The 17,287-nt window shown below is 41.4% G+C and overlaps 1 protein-coding gene across 33 annotated transcripts in view; it reads left to right on the top strand.

Annotated features, from left to right (window-relative positions):
* Nucleotides 1-17,287, top strand: part of HYCC2 (hyccin PI4KA lipid kinase complex subunit 2) — an 87,472-nt gene that overhangs the window by 43,690 nt on the left and 26,495 nt on the right. For 20 of the 33 annotated variants that reach the window (XM_084817485.1, XM_084817472.1, XM_084817599.1 and 17 more), the window contains 3 exons: nucleotides 10,159-10,258; nucleotides 12,889-12,969; nucleotides 13,203-13,304. In XM_084817485.1, coding sequence (XP_084673611.1) covers nucleotides 12,919-12,969; nucleotides 13,203-13,304 — 153 coding nt within the window. In that variant the 5' untranslated portion in view covers nucleotides 10,159-10,258; nucleotides 12,889-12,918. Of the gene's footprint in view, nucleotides 1-2; nucleotides 1,026-10,158; nucleotides 10,259-12,888; nucleotides 12,970-13,202; nucleotides 13,305-17,287 lie in introns of those variants that run through there. The other 13 variants (XM_084817570.1, XM_084817494.1, XM_084817590.1 and 10 more) reach the window with 4 other exon arrangements.

The raw sequence follows: 17,287 nt of genomic DNA, 5'->3' as shown, positions 1-17,287 counted from the left end.
GACTCCATTCATGCCTTGGAGAGATGCATGGCTTCCAAAATCCTCTGCCATGGTGTGGTAAACTAATGTTTTTCATGGCAGATGCGATGCTAGGTTGGCCACTGGACCTATATGCCCCTCCACCAGCACCCCTTTCCTCACAGGTAGGATACTTGCAGCAGCAATATATGCAGCCTACCTATCATCACTTCCCATCCCAGCAGCAGCTCCCACCCCAGCCTCGGAGCATCAAGAAGCAACCCAACAAATTCTACCAGTCCATACCTAGCCACCCTCTACCTCAGTCTTTCCCACTGCCCCAAGTTGAACAGCTACCACACCTCTTGCCACCTTCGCAGGCTCAGGTTCCCAGGCAGGCCTTCTCTCCTGCTGTACTAGAGCAGGAGCAACATTTGCCAGAGACCAGACAGCGGGTTCCTGAAGAGAGTGAAAGGTAGGGTAGGGAGTAGGAATGTCTCAGTTGGTGTTTGTGTGAACAAAAGAATCTGAAATTGTTATACTATTTGTATGGCTTGTGTGTTCTCAGGAATAGAATTGCTGGTACTGTTTAAAGATAAGAAGAGCCATCCAGCTGTTCAGAGTTTGTAGAGGTTTGATGATGACTCCTCTTCTGAGGAAAGCAGCAACAGAAAACATAACTTGGTTTGCCCTAAGTTATTTGTCTTGCAGTTGTTTGCACAAATAAAATGGAAATACTTGACTGTTTTCCAGCACTGAAAAGAATTTTGCACTTATTTCTTGTTAAACATTTTTGTTACAAATAAGGGTTATTTCTATAACGATGTTTTTGCAGCTGCAGGGTCTGTCATCAGGGTCCCTGTAACAGCGGCCTGGGGCCCCATCCCAGGGTAACTTCTGGTCTGCCTGAAGATGCTTTTTTGTTTTGAAAACATCTCATTTTCAAAAACGTAACACAGTAGCATTTACAAGTGATCAGCACTACACTTTACTAGGGCAGCAGACCAGGGACACATTTTAGTCTTTGGGCCAGCAGTGAAGAATCAGAAGATGCCTGCGGAAAGGAGGTCAGTTTTATGTATGCAGAATTCTAAGGCTGAAAAGGAAAGGTGTATTGCTTTAATGGAAAGGGGTTTGTGTGGGAAGGCTTTCAGAACAATCAGGGAGATCAGTTTGGGATGGGGTGCTGTTCATGATCCACTGGGGAGACAACACAGTTCCCTTGTAACTGCTGCCCAACTCTGTAGTGTGTCCATCAAACTTTATTCTCCCAGCAGGCTTCTTGGAACAGGTACGAAGCAGCACGGTGCCAAATTAGAATTTGATTGGAGAAAACTACAGGGAAGGGAAATGCTATATTGATTGGACTGTAATCTCTGTTGCAATTTTGAATTTCTGCCTTTCCGCTTATTGCTGTCCTGCACTTCAACCCCACCACCTAACCTTCTTCACAAAGCTGTTAAGAATTCTTTAGAGAAGGGCTCGTATATTGAAATATGCTGTTCTCACACTGGCTAGATGCAGGGCTGGCATGGGGCAGGGGGATATTTTGTTTCCAATATGACTTAAATAGGCTAAAGAGGAAAGTGTCTCATGTGAGAAAGTCCAGTGAGCAAAGGAGGAGTGGGGTGGGTAGCAATGAGATAGAGGCGGAAGGACAGGGTGATGGATCTGAGGCAGTCACAGGCATGCAGTGAATGGATTCAACCCCCTCACCAAAAAGAGCCACCTGCTGCACCCATGAACCCAGCCAGGATGAATTGATTTAAATCAAGGCAATTTAAACTGGTGATTGAAATCGTGATTGAAATTAAAAAAAACTATTTAAATCATACACTTAAATCAAGTTTGCCATTGAAGCTTTTTCATATTTGAACAGCGGTGCAAATCTCACCACTAAACCACGTTAATTTACAACTACAGTATTTACACTTTCCTTCCTCCAAGCAAGCTGTGCATCTTTGGTTGGGTTCACATGTAATGACAATTCCTCGATTATTTAACTCAGGAATCGTTGGCACTGAGCAGCAGTGAGCAAGCACACGGCCTCCTGCACGGTTGTGGTTTCCACCTTCAATCAACAACCCAGGAATGCTCCATTTCTGGGTTACTGTGATGTCTGAACCTGGCACTTCTGGGTTTGGGGGTTAAACACCCATATTTAAGACAACAAACCATGGGTAATTGTTGGGTTAACTCTGGGTTATTTAATCCCTAAACAACCCAGAGTTCTGGGTTTGGACAATAGCAGCCCAGGTTGTTCATTAAAAGCGGAAGCGGTGAGTGAACCATGGTCTCTGTCTCACTGCATATATTTTGCATGGGTTCTATTTTTTTACCTATAGAAGGAATGCCTTTAAAACATTTTACAGGGTCTTTCTTAGAGGCACTGATTCAGTTTAGAGGTTAACTGCACGGCTAACATGCTTTTAACCAGTTTAACATTAAATGCAGTAATTTAAGAGAAATGTCTCATTTAAAAAAAACAACACCTGATTTAAAATTTTAAACATCAAATTTTCCTGATTTTTTAAAAAAAATTATCCAGCCTGCCGTATTGATTTTCTGTTGTAACTAGCACCTCTGGCTTGCTTGGCACAGCTCCACCACCACCACCACTACCACCACGTAAGCACAGAACAAAAATCCTATCCAACCTGTGTCTTTGCACATGTGATTTTAGTCAGAGAAATAGAAACTGAAAGTCGAGAACTTTCAAGAAGCAAGAGCTAGTAGTTAGGTTGGACGGAGCCATTTTGATGAAATGAAAAACTGAACTGAATGCCCGTGTTTGATAGGTAATTCAGCATGTCAGAGTCTTATCAGAGTCATTTATTTTATGAGACTAAGTATAGGTTTAGCATGTTTATGATAAGATTTGATGATAGTTATGTTTTTAAGTGAGACAATTTTAGTATTTTATAATTTTAAAGAAATTACTGATTTTTATTCACCCTGACCCCCACTGCGCCAAGCAAGGCTAAGTTGTATAAGAACTTTCAATTTTTAGAAGGGAAAGGGAGAACCAACTTCACACACATACACACACTCACTCACTCCCTGGACCCACATGCACCAACCTAAACCATAGAAGAGTAGCAGTGTTGAAAAATCTGGAAGGAAATTCCATTAACCGAGTATATATTTTTTTAAAAATGCACATTAAACCCCATCATGTGTACCACACCCACCCTGTCATCCCCATACTCAGGTATTCTGAAAAATCCACTTTTCTCCAGGTGAGTTTGAAGCAAGACAAAGACGGTTGACTCCACAGAAAGCAAAGTGGCCCTGTATTCAATCATGCAAAGCATACCGCAAACTTTTAAATATTAATACATTCCAGTGAGTTGGTGACATATCAGAGTGGTATAAAATTAAGACATTTGCTGATGTGATAAAGGATGGAAAATTAATAACTGGCTGATCTAAATAGGAAATAGCAACAAGGTCTTTGTGGTTCGGTATCTTCAGTTAGAGGTTTTTTTCTCTACAAACATGTAAGTCTTGGGTGGGGAATATCTTTCAGACTGAGGCTGGAGAAGCTCTTGGGGACTGTATTCAAGTGGTGGGTGGGGACAGCATTTTAGAATGAGGAGCAAAGGCACAAAAGCCAGGAAACCGCAAAATGATTGTTGGTTAAAGGAAAGAGGATGTGGGCAGGGGAAGGGGGAATGGCCATCTGGGAACCCAGGGAGGCTGGCATTGGCCCCCAGGACGACTAAAATTGGCCTCCAGACCTGCGGTTCCACACCCTTAATAAAGGTGATGGAAATGTAGAAGCATTTTTGAAAATATGATTGGTCAAGGGTACAAAACTAAAAAATGATTATCTCAGATTTATCAGATACAAATTGCAGCAGATCAGGATAAAGGGATTAAGTTAAAATGGGAAAAGGAGTTAGGCACAGAAATTTCTGTGGATCAGTACAGATACATTTTTTTTATAATGGACCCAATATCTTCCTATTTTTTAAAAATCTATCAAGTATTATATTGTTGGTATATGACACCACAAAACCTGGCAAAGGTATACCGTAACATTAGTAAAATTTTGGGGAAATCCATGAAGGCTTCCTTCACACATGGTGGATTTGTTAAAATAAATCTGAAATTTCTTGGGAAAAGTTACATTCCTTGCCCTGTTTCTTCAGTAGGGCAGTTATAATTGAGAAGCCGTTGCAGTGAAGCTGTGGTAGTCCTACAATGTGCAAAAGGTGTTCAGGATGGAGCAGGCAGAGGGGATGGGTGGAAAACAGACCAGTAATGGGAAAAACGCAATAGCACATATATTTTACAGTAACTTATTCTTTCTAGTGTTATATGTAATGTGCTGTTAGTAGAATGAGAATTGTCACGCTTTCGCTTGTAGCCTGGAAATAAGAGTGTAAACTGATTTATGTAGATCTGGAGATGGTCATATATGGCTTGTAGTCAGTATGGAATCTGAGATTTTCTTGAGTTTCCTGGGATTCTGAGTGTCAGACCTGGTTCACAAATAGCACTATCCTATAGTTTATTTAACCCATGGGTTGTTGGATTCCATTATGTGATGTGCGAACCCAGTTGCCATGATTTATTAATATAAACTATAAACCATAGTTTGTTAATTACAAACAACTGAGAAAGAAATCCCATGGTTTTTTGGGTTGTGAACTCTGGGTTCCTTAAACCATGGGTATCCATTCTGTGTGAACCCAGAACTGTGGGTTGTTGTTTTGCCAGGCTACAGAAGCAGCAGGCAAGAGCTGTCAAAAACCCAGCTGCTCTATATGCCAGTACTACAGTGCTGCAAAGGCATTTGGGTATAGGGACAGAGCAGAAGGAGGAGGGATACAAACAACCTAGGGACTGAAAGAAAAAAATGCAGTTTGTTCGATTGTCTGTCAGACAAACCCTGGGTAGGGCAACAATTGCTTGAATGCTTCAAAGATGCATTTCTAGGAAGGGCTGTAACTCAGTGGTAGAGCACATGATTTGCATGCAGACCGTCCCAGGTTCAATCCCTGCTGTCTCCAGGTAGGACTGGAAAAGCTCCTGTCAGAAACACTGGAGAGTCACTGCCAGACAGTGTCGACAATATTGGGCTTCCTATGTAAACCATGGGTTAACCATGGGTTAAATAAACCATGGCTTAGCATTATGTGTGACCCAGGTCATACCTTAATAAGCTGATAGCTTTCCTAATTGTAGAGAAAGACTTGAAGTATGATAGTCCACTGTAAAAGCTCAAAAACCAGGTCAATAAAAATGCTCTGAATTTGTTTCCAAATACCCTTGATTATATGGCTATCACCATTTTTGACCATTTAATTCATAATTACAAGAGAAAGATGAGAAGGGTCTTGTACTTCACAGCATGTTAGGAAATGTTTTCTGGGGCAACATCAGCTGGTGAAGCAACACTTTTCATAGCTGAATCTTAATGAGTACAAATGAGACTCAACTTTTAAACTTTTTAAAGACACCTCCTCCTAGCATCTTCTTCCTTAAGTTTTAGGAACAGCAATTCATATAATAGACACAGAACTTGTTAACATAAATAATTAACCTGAATATTCAAATGAGCATTGCTGGAAATATCCTTGGTGCCTGGTTCCTTAAACATCTAAATAATTGATGTTGATGCATAGGAATTTAAAATTAGGTGTGTGTTTTTCTTTTCCTCCAGTGTGGTTGCCTCTTCCTTATGAACTTAACATCGCAACCATTCTTGTGACAGGTGGACCCTTCACTTTTTTTTTTGTTTCCTTTCCTCCATGGTTGCTTGAATGCTTGATTGTGGACTTAAAGAGGAGGGAGATATTAGGCACAGCATTCAACGACTTTATTTGAAGCCTTAGCCAGAAATCTTTAGAGCACTGTGATAGGCTGTCTTTTTGTCCGGGTGTTCATGTAGCAATGATCCTCCCTTCCAAATTGTACATGCTCCTCTTTACTCCAGACAGCTGACTGACAGGTATTTGTAACTTCTGTTACTATGCTAGAATTTCTTGTTTCAAAGTACAATACTTAAGAGCATGTTTTTCAGCTTTAAAAGTTGTTAGATAATAACAGGATGCTTCTTGTAATACATGTTGTCTTTTATCTATTTGTTTGTTTTACTCAGATAAAATATTATAGCTTGTTTGCATTTTGAGTTGTACTTGCTAAAGTGATTTTAGCTTATGCCATTATGCTGCCTCTGCAAAATTAATGGCCTGATCAGCTATATGGGTTTTGGGGAGATATTCAGATGCCGGTGTGGGAGGGACTATGTAGTGAGGCCACCAACTATTGTTCCAGCTGGAACCGTTCAAGCTATGCAGTATTGGGTTCTCCCCATCTGGCTGGCTGAGTAAGCCTGAAATATGCTTTATGCCTGTCCACAAATGTAGCTACTTCTCTGATGGGACATACAAGAAGATCGACACTGTGTAGTATCAGAAACAGTCATAGCTAAAGAGGAGAGAAAGTTGGACAGTTCAATTCCATTTTCTAAAATTATTCCATATGTAGAAATTTCATACCGATAGTATGAATTGTGCATGTGTGTGAGAGAGAGTGAGACAGAGAGGCAGACAGAGAAAATCTCACATAGTTTGAGGTGCAAATATTATACTGTATACTGCTTTGTGCCGTCATCCCATCTATTGTTCAGGTGTTGATACAAGGTACTTGCTCTTTCAGTAATTTTACACTAGCAACACACCATTTAACAATATTTTGCACACATTTAATTCAGTTTCCGAACTTCCATACTTGACCACAAATTAAAGCAAAGCTAAAAAAGGAGAATAGGGAGGAAGCCAACAATGCAGAAACAATAATTTAAACAATACACACTGCCATATTACATAAGAAAATTGTTACTCCACATTAAGTTTTTGTTATGGTAAAATACAATTTTTAAAAAATGTAGTAGTATATACAGTTAGATCATGGAGCTAGCAATGTCAAAGCAAGGTTTCTTACATAAAAACTATCGTGCTTTATTACTGTGAAATACCACTGCTGACATTAGATGGCCTGGACCTTATAATGCACCCCCACATACAATGTATTGCAGCAGTCTAGCCTAGAGACTACCAGAGCATAGGTACCAATGGCTCAGCTGTCTCAGTCAAGGAGGGGCCATGGATGGCAAACCAGCCTTGACTAGTGAAAGGAGCTTCATGCCACTGATGACCGTTCGGCTGCCACTGATAAGGCTGAATCAGTAGGCACTAAGAACCTGATCTTTCAGCAGGAATACATCCCCATTCAGAACAGGCTGAATACTACTTCCTTGACAGACAAACCTCCCAGCAACAGTACCTTCATCTTGGGATTGAGCTTCAGGTTCTTGCCCCTCATCCAGTCGGTTACTGCTGCCAAATATTGATGTAGTGACCTGGTTCCCACGTCACACAGGGTTCCAGATCAACTCTGGCTTATTGTGCATGAGCAGTATCTTTTTGTGTGCTGACTGATTGCTTCTGCTGCAAGTGTGAGCAGCTAAACAAACAATGGACTTTCCATCCGTGGTTTGCTTATCATGATATACAAACCTGGATTTTTGGCTTGTTGGGAGAGACAAGCCAGAGGTCTAGGTTTGCACATCACAATAAACAAACCAGGTCTATCAGTTGTTTAGTTGCTTCCCCTTGCAGCAGGGGTGATCAGGCAGTGTTTACTAGCATACTGCTTGTAAACATGAAACCAGGGTTCCAGAAGAACCCTGGCTTGTCATGATGTGTGACCCCTCCCAGTATTTCCACTTCCCCTCCAGACTCAGATGTAAAGGAGAGTGTTGAGTGTCATCTGCTGATCCACATATTGATGATTGCCAACTCTGAATCTCTGAGAGAGAAGGCAAGGAGCATTGGGGGCTGGGGGGTAGGCTAGAAGGAGAGTGGAAGATGGCTAGTTATGTCTACATATCTCTTCCTCCATTGTCCTTTGCTCAATTTCTCTCCTTCTTTCGTCCTCCAAAATGAGCAAAAGAGGCTGGAAGAAGAGAGACATTCATATAAAAAGTACTGAGATAACTATCTCATTGTCTGGATAGGTAACTTTGTGGCTTAACTGAGAAGCCATCTTTAAATGTGCCCAGGAATGGAAATGAGAGCTGCTCATAGAAATCAGTGGGGAATGCAAGATTTTAATGTAGTTAGCCGCCGCCCCCCCCCCCCCCGCAAGGTAGCAGAAAAAGAAGAGTACCTGCTATTTCTAACATAGTTCTTATTTAGTGTGAGACATTTTAAAAATACAGCTTATTGTCCCCATAATCCCGGTTGGAAGGGGCTGTGGTGGGGGAGACACTGTCGCTTATTGTGCACCCTGCAGTATGGCTCACACTGAATATTGCAGGTCAGGATCTAAGTTGTTTACAACAATTCTGCAGTTATCCAGAGGTTTTAGACTTATATTGCAGGTTGGAGGTTGGGCTGAAGCTGAGTGGGTAGCCTACAGCAACTCTTCAGTGTTATCCATTTTTATCCCCGCATTTCAGGTTGGGCTCAGAGTACTAGACAATAACCCTGCAGTGTAGTTTATTGTTATACCTTATATTGTTGGATGCGGTTCTGACAGAGTATCTTACAGCAGTCCTACAGTATAGTTCACTGTTAATACTGAGGTCAGAGGTGGAGCTAGGGCTGCTTTGGATTCCCCGTCTAAAATCTCATATACTTCTCAGGTTGTAGCAAAAGACAGTCTTCTTAAATTGCACCCTGAGCCCTCTTCCCAGGCTAAATCCAGCACTCTGTTACACACAGAAGCCTTGTGCTCTATTGATTTGCATGACGAGTAGTTGCACTAAAAAGGGGGGGGGTTGCACATGGAAGTAAGACCCAAGTTAGAGCAGAGACTCCTGACTATGATGTTGATTTGTGATTTTCAGCCACAGGCTTGGGTAAAGCTCAGGTTTACACTGCAATTTTTGTTGTTGTGGAGCCTCAGTTGTAATAATAGCAACATCCAATCTTAACTATAGCAGTCCCAAATGTCCAGAGACCACTCCAGCACCTTCCAGATACCACTGAACCACATCTTGATATATCAAGACACTCTTTGCAAGTACTGAATGAGCCAAGAATACTATTGCTCTCTAAAGACTGTCCTAAAGAGATGGGCATTCTGGGAATTACTTTACATAAGACTACTATCTTACTAGTAACTTGACTGTAAAAGTCTGTACAAACCCCTTACATAGTTCATCATATGTAATAAAACACATGTTTTTATTTCTCTGTGTGTACTTGCAAGAAGAAGCTGAAATTGGCTTCTTGAATTTTATGGCACGGGATGACAAACCAATATTCTCCAATTTTATTTTTTAGTTTATAATAGGAATTTTAGTATCTAATTCTTGCTAATCCACACTGGGACTGGCTTATGGACAGATTCTATGAAGTCTGTTTGAGGGTGCTTTCAGATGGAAGGCTCCTAGCACTACCATTTAGAAGGCATTTTGCAGATACTCCATCTTTTTCTCCTTAACAGATTTTCTGCAGTAAGAAAAAAAAATGGAAGAAGCAGTGGGAAAACACAGGATGCTTATGAATGGGAAATGACATTGTCTGAACTCCCACCCCCACCCCTGCCCATAAAATTCTGTGAAAGAGGCAGAGCAATAAAAGTCTAGTCTGGGGGCACTGGAGTAAAAATACTGTTTTGATTGTACAGTGGAAAGTGTGGCAGTTGAAAGCAGCAGTGTAGCCCAAGTTCCATCTATACTGAGTTTATAAAGCATTCTGACAAGGCTTCAAAATGAGACTAGATGAAACTGTGGGCGATCTAACTTGTATCCATGCTTTCGATTATTGTTGTACAGCTAATGCCACCTTTATCACTTTGCCAAATGTATTGAATTTGTTTTCTGTAGTATGAGGGCCTGTTTTTGAAACATTCAGATTTCTTGATGCTGCATATGACGCAAAGGACTGATGTGGGGAGAGGGCATTTTTAAAATGTTCTCTCCTCCTAGTTAATTGTTCTTAAAGTATGCTGCATTGGATACAAATGTTCTATTTTTACACTGGAATATGTTCTCTATGGTCAAGAACATACAGGCTAGGTCAGATGCCATGAACAAATTTGGTCACTCCTAATAAAGGTATTTCCTGACCATGGATTTTGGAGCAATTCATATACTAAAGCTATAAGATAGTTTGCTTTCCATCTTGTTCGTTCTTTTTTTAAAAAAAAAAGTATATTTGTCTTGTGTTTTGTTGGCAGAACTGGTGACTATTTGAAGGACTAGCAAATGTATTCTGGACTGGAAAATGGTAGCATTCCTCCGCCTGTTGCGTTAGAGAACTAACTTATCCGAACCAAGGTAGTGTGGAACATTATATGTACTGTTAAAAGTTTTATGTCAATGAAGGCAAGCTAAACAATGATGACTTAGGAATCAGCAGTTTACTCTGGTGTTATTCTCCTATTTTCTTCTGGTAAGCTTTTCCATACTTTGCAACAACAAAAATTCAGTTTAAGCATGTATGTTTATCACTTGATACTTCCTCATATAATTTGACTTGCAGTTCATTGAAAAAGCCTTGTGTTTGAGTTGATGCGTGATTATTTTATCTATGGTATTTAATCTATGCACATGCAAGTCATTTTTGATCCTGTAGTCATCAAATGATGAACACACATGTGTGAACTACCTAAGGACACAGGAAATATGGACAGCTGAGCTGGTGGTAATTTCAGTTTATGCCAAGAGCAACAGAATTTTTTTTTTTTTTAAAGGGAGAGCTTGCAAGGACCACAAGGGCTTGGGAAGAAATTAAGGGAAACTAAGACCCATGGCGAATAAGGGGCTTACTGCTATTGCCTAGCAAATCTGGTGCCCTCCAGAAGTTTTGTATGTGAACTCCATTAGCCCCAGCCTTCATGGCCAATAGTCAGGAATGGTGGGAGCTTATTGGAGGGCACCATGTTGGAGAAGCCTGTTCTAAAACCGTAACCCAACTACTAAATAACTTAAAGAGCCCATACAGTCTCTCAATCATGGCCAGCTGGGAAGCTCACAAATATTGAGCTATGTACGGGCAGGGAGGGGAAGGCAGAGAAAAGTTTGCCTCATCTTGCAAAATCTTTCTATATTTGTTCAGCCTATTGTTTTAAAGTTGGTATTATTTTGATACCCTGTCCATCAAGCTTGTTTATAATTATCCTCTGCAATTAATAAAAAATGTTGAAGTATTTCGGGGGTGGGTGGGAATCTGAGGAACAAAGGCCTGGTTTAGACGTAACACTAACTGTCTTTAGCTGAGCCTCAGGGTTGTTTCATGTGACATTTGGACCCAGAACTCTGGGTTGTTGAGGGACAAAAACCCCAGAGTTTTAACCCAACAATAAATCATGGTTTCAAAGTCTGGATTGTTTAACCCCAAAGAACCCAGAGAGCCAGGTTTGCCCGTTGCATTATACAACCCAGGAATGGTGTGTTTTGGGGTTGTTGATGAAAGTAAATATAAAGCAGAAGTGGCGAGTGAGTGGGAGGCAGCTTACTTGCTCCTGCATGGCTCCATCAACCCACGGTTTAAACAACCCGTGGATCATCATTACATGTGAACCATAAGTTCATAATGAATCTTAGTATTACATTTTAGATCAGTATCAGTATAGTTTGCTTATCTTTGTAGTGCTAGATTAGCCAAAATAAGCATAGTTTCTTATATTAACATTGAGGCTGCTTCCATTTAAGAATTATTGGCTTCTTATCTTTGTGTGTATCGCACAAAGAAATGTAACCTCTATTTTCCGTTTTCTTTGCATCATAAAACTCTTTTTGGTGCTCCATCCTAGTGACCTCCCTTTCAATAGAAGAAGTTTTGACATTTTTCCCCAGTTGCTTAATATTTAAGGGTACAATCCTATCGGGATAGGTGGCCGCCTCTGAACTCGGAGGCGACTGCCTATCCAGTGCAGGGCAGGAGAAGCGCGGAGGGGATCATCCCCTCTGTGCTTCAGCTGCCCTGCAGCTGCCCTGCATTTGTGGCTAGACAGCCAATTTTGGCTGTCTAGCCACAGGAAGTCATAGAGTGGGGGAAGCAGCTGCCAGACAACACATTGGCTGTGTCGTACTGGTATTTCCGCCTTCCCCACCCCAGAACATCCCCAGGAACACCCCATTTTCGTTGCTCCATACTCCTCTTCCACGTGCGGAGTGCGAGGCTGTTCTGAGCCATAGGATTGCTCCCTAAGTGAGTGTAGAGCTCCATACCCAATCTTTAGTGGCATATTTCCTTCAGCTGTTGTGCTCTTTTAGGCTCATTGTGATCAACAAAGGCCTTGCTCAACACTTGTCTCTGCAGGAGATCATAACAACTGCACAGCAACTATCTGAAAACTTTAATTTTGTTAATAACTATAGTATTAGTATTAGATGAGGCATAGTAGAGAAATAAACTTATGAATTTTAGGGACTGATTTTATGACATAAAACAGAAAACTTTTCATTTCTTGATATCTTCTCTAACTTTCTGAGTGAACGCACCAGAAATCTTCAGACATGTTATTTACTGTACAAAGGTTTCATAACTTCTCAACAGCAAATAGAGGAAATAGATATAATGCCATTAGACTTCAAGAGATTTTATGAAACTGTTTCCTTTGTTCCATGGCCAGATGTATCATTAAAGGATATCACATGGTTTTGTTCCATGATGTATTTTAACTTTTTCTAGTTGATTTTTCTTTGTACTATATTTGGTAAGAAAACAAGCATGGGTATTATGTCTTGAAGTAGTTCCTTCTCTTTTGTCTCTTTCTCTTCCTGCCTCCCACTGTCACACTTAAAAGCATAATAACATTTTAAACGTTAAGAAATAAGATGATGTTTAAAAGTAACATTTGGGTTGCCTGAGATAAAATTACACTATTGGATATTGCAACTGTTTCTTCTTAATATACCGTGCAGCCAATACTATGCTTCATTACTACTTTTCCTTCTCAAAGGAAAGAAGGAGGAGTAGAAGTAGTAAGAAAATGCTTGGATCAGAACGTGGTGTGGTAGAAGAATGGCTTTCAGAATTCAAGGTGAGCAAAGGTGTTTTTAAAAAGTGGATATGTTTTACAATTATGTGGCTGCTGGATGTGGGGGAATTTGTACCACCACCATCTCTTCCCTCCCTTCCCACTTGCAGTAGGAATATCTGTGCATAGATAGACTTCACTAGCTTGGGGCCAGTGCACTTGGTTGTTGCAATCAGAGTTTAGAGACAATGTTGATAAATAACCCATTTGTCACACTCCTGTGTTGCTTCTCCTAGGCGTTACCTGAAATGCAGATCTCCAGCTATGCAGCAACACTTCACCGGAAGAAAACACTGGTGCCAGCTCTTTATAAGGTCGTCCATGACCCAAATAATGAGGTATGAGACTGCCAAATCAGTTTTTAAAAAGAGCAACAAGAATTGTATTCAATTCATTTAAAAAGCTTTCTAATCGCAAAACTTTGCTTCCATCTATCCTGTTTTATTATACTTCAGCAGTCTTTGACAATTGCAGAATGTTTTCTGTTCATTGTATTCATTCATTTTCCATTAATTGTATTCAGTATTGCTGCTTGGTTTTGATGATGACAGTCATAATAGACTTGTATCATGGCTACCATCAAAACCAAGCAGCAGATGGAAGGAGCTAGAATTCAGTTCAGTCTGGGTTACATGATGGGACATAGGACTTTTTTGCATTTTTAAATGGGACAAATAAGTATGTTTGTCTCTGGTTATTAGTAGATTACTGAAAGGAATATATTTTCTACAATAGTAAAAGATTAACTAGGCATTTAGCTTTAAATGAACCAAAGTTACGGTTGTGTGATTAATCAACTTTAGCAAAGGTACTTCCGCCTTCCGAATGTATAGTTAAGAACAGAAAGAATACAGTCTGCTGTAATGGATGCAGTAAATATGTACCAGCTGAGTTTCAAAGAAGTAGCATTGCATCCAATGGTTTAAGCAACCCCAGCTGGATTTTTAATTCTCCCCTCCCTCTCCCCCCTTGGTACAGCAAACCCCACACAGTCCTGTATTATAGCAACTCCCTCAATTTCAAAAGCACTCTTCTACACAGTTGCTGTTTGGGCAAGTGAAAGCAGTCGTATTTTTGGATCCTGAATTATATGTTTTGTTGCAAAACACCAAACTATAAATCAATTTTTAAATGTTATTTCTGGAGGCTTTATGGGAATCAAAAGAGTGATTAGAAAATTATATGAGTAAATGTAAACTTGTGGTCAGTTTATAGAACTTGCAACAGTGTTATCTCAAAATAGCCGTGGAAGACTTGCCTTTGGCTATTGATATGCTTTTAAATAAGAGAAATGCAACATCCCTGCCAAGCATATTTTTATGAACCTTGGGTAAAATAGCTGTGGCCCTCCAGATCATGTTGCATTCCCAGTGTAGCCCTCAGGGTCGGACTAGTTTCTCATTGCTAATGTAAAATGAACATGTAATGAAAACATAGATCAGTGTCAACATATCCCTTAAGAGTGAGCATGGTGTTCACAGGATTGAGTTTGAATAAGTATTTCAGATAGTCTTTTGCTAACGGTAAGGGAAACATTTTTTGTGCAACTTCTGTACAGTTGAGAAGAACCAATTCTGCTCTGTATTCCATTGCTTTCTGAGGTGTGGTTGGTTGGGAGGTTGGACAGGGCCTTTTCTGTTATAATGCACAGGCTGTGGAGCTTCAGATAAGCTGTTGACCTATTTATTCCATCTGGATTTTAATGTGGATTGAGTTTTCTATTTGTGTTCTGATCAGTTTTATGCTGCTCTAAGTTTTAATGTATTTTTAATGGAATTTACTGTATTTAGTACTTTGTTTTAAGCCACGTTGGGGGTTTTTCTAAGGCTGAAAAATTGGATACAAGTAGTTTTAGAAATAAATTAAATATTTTGAGGTAGTATAGCTTCCCCCCTGCCCCAAACTCACTTAATGCAGGGGTATGCAACCCTTTGGGGCCATGGGCACATTTGGCAATTTGAGAAAGTGTCCTGGGCAACGCCACAAAATAGCTAATATCAGGAAAAAAAACAAAGGACAAGTAACCGGCCCAAAAGACTGAGTACAAGGCAGATGTGGGTTCTGAGCCCCAGTACACTAAACAACTCCTTTGAACCCACAGTTTTTAGCACCAGCAGAAACCTATTTCACAGCAATCCCAGCTGCCAGTAAGCAAAGTGTTAATGTTTAAAACATCTTGGAGAGATGTAGGGCAGTTTGGTGGGCACCAAGAAAGGTGTTTGGGGGCACATTGGTGCTTGTGGGAATAGCTGACTTAATGAATAGACTCCCAGAAGTAATGCTTTCTCTTGCTTCCACTTTTGAAAAGCTTATCTTTTGGGAGGATTTTTTCCAGTGTCTTCTACTGTTTTTTTATTTTGGTTTTTAAGACATTTAACGAAATTTGGTATTGCTAACAAAATAGTATTGCAAACCCAGTTTTGCTTACTAAACCAATTTTTAAATGCTGGTGTATTAATGTGTTGCCCCTGCAGTGGGTATTGAACTCTTAGGTTAGAAGAGCCAAGACAATGATAAATCAGATTCAATTTACTTACAAGGAGTACTTTATTGGGTAACTTACAGCACACAGGTGTACCCAATGGTTGGATCAGACAGCTTCTCTGAACCACGAGCCATGGGGTCAAATGTAGGGATGGCAGAGAATTCCCTCTTGGTTTTGACCTTTAAAACCCTATATGGTTCCGGCCCAGCCTATCTTAAGGAGTGCCTCCAGCAGCACCAGACAGGCCGCTTAACAAGATCAGCCTCAGATGGCCTTCTCTCTGTCCCATCAGCCAGGACAGCTAGACTGGTTGGGACGAGGGAGAGGGCCTTTTCTGTGGTGGCCCCCACTCTGTGGAACTCCCTCCCTAGGGAACTCCGTCATGCCCCCTCTTTAATGAGCTTCCGTCGTGCATTAAAAACGTTGTTGTTCAGGCAGGCATTTGGGGTGGGTTAGGGTATTTTAGAAAATGTTTTTATTGTAGAATTTTATTGTTTTAAACTGTTTTTATTGTATGTTGTACATCACCCAGAGTGGCTGGGTGACCAGCCAGATGGGCGATTAATAAATTTAATAATAAATAAATAAATAAATTCCGCCACAGATCTCGGTGAGGCCAAATGTCAGTGCATTCGGCCCCCCGAACTCTGTATCGGAACGGCCTGCCACACCCCCCCCCCCCCCGTGGATCCCCCCTGGGACGAGACTTACCTGGGGTGGATCTTCCGGGCAGCGGCGGCTCCGGCAGCAGCGGCTGCAGCGGCTGGTCTTCCAACCGGCTACCGCTGCTGCCATTTCCAGTGTTAAAAAAAAACAACGACATGATAGGCTACGTAAATCTTTACATAGCCTATCACATCTGACTTTTAAAAAAACAACAACGTGCGTACTCAAATGGCGGCGGCTATGGCCGCCGCCATTTGCGTTCCTTATTTTGGCCCGTCTTAGTCTACGTAAATATTTACGTAGACTAAGACGGCGAAAATAAGGGGTAACGCAAATAGCGTCTGCTACGCTATTTGCGTTCCCCTTATTTTCGCCGTCTTAGTCTACGTAAATATTTACGTCGACTAAGACGGGCCAAAATAAGGAACGCAAATGGCGGCGGCTGAAGCTGCCGCCACTTGCGTACGCACGTTGTTGTTGTTTTTTTTTTAAAGTCAGATGTGATAAGCTACGTAAAGATTTATGTAGCCTATCATGGCTGACTACAGGGACGCAAATGGCGGCGGCTACAGCCACCGCCATTTGCGTCCCTGCTAGCCAGCGGCCGGATGTCTGGCTGCTGGCGGAGCTAGCCGGTGGCTCCGCGGAATCCCCACGGAGTAGAGCCGGCTGGCCAGGATTCCGGGGGGAGGGACGGAGCGCCTCCCCCCCCCCCAGCGGAACCCGGTGGAGACAGGTAAGGGCAATTTCTTACATCCCTAGTCAAATGGGTTTTATACCATACATGTTAGCAATAAGCAGCATAACCACAGCAAGCGCCCCCTAGTGGGCATTCCCAGCATGGACTAACAGCACTAGGTTCTCAGCACAGCCACCTGCAGCTTTAAGGTAAACAAACTCTGCTTCTCAGGCACATCAGAGATAAAGACTCTCCTCATTAGCAAGGAATGCACCAAGAAGGCTGTTATCAGCCTTTTGACTCATCTGCACATGCTCAGAGGCTTACTAGCATGGGAATTGCACCAATAATGAACTTAAGCAAGCATTATGGATCTGTAGGCCCCTCTAACACTATAAATGACTTGGCTACGCTCCTGGGGCCAATACATTCCACCCTCAGATGATCAAAGGCCAATAATGGTCTGCCTTGCCACCTGATCACCAGGGGGT

This window comes from Heloderma suspectum, chromosome 1, assembly GCF_057233095.1.
Source record: "Heloderma suspectum isolate Gila_16-S chromosome 1, 16-S_ref, whole genome shotgun sequence".
Lineage (NCBI taxonomy): Eukaryota > Metazoa > Chordata > Lepidosauria > Squamata > Helodermatidae > Heloderma > Heloderma suspectum.
The sequence above is the reverse complement of the archived record's forward strand: the minus strand, read 5'-3'. Positions and strand labels throughout refer to the sequence as shown.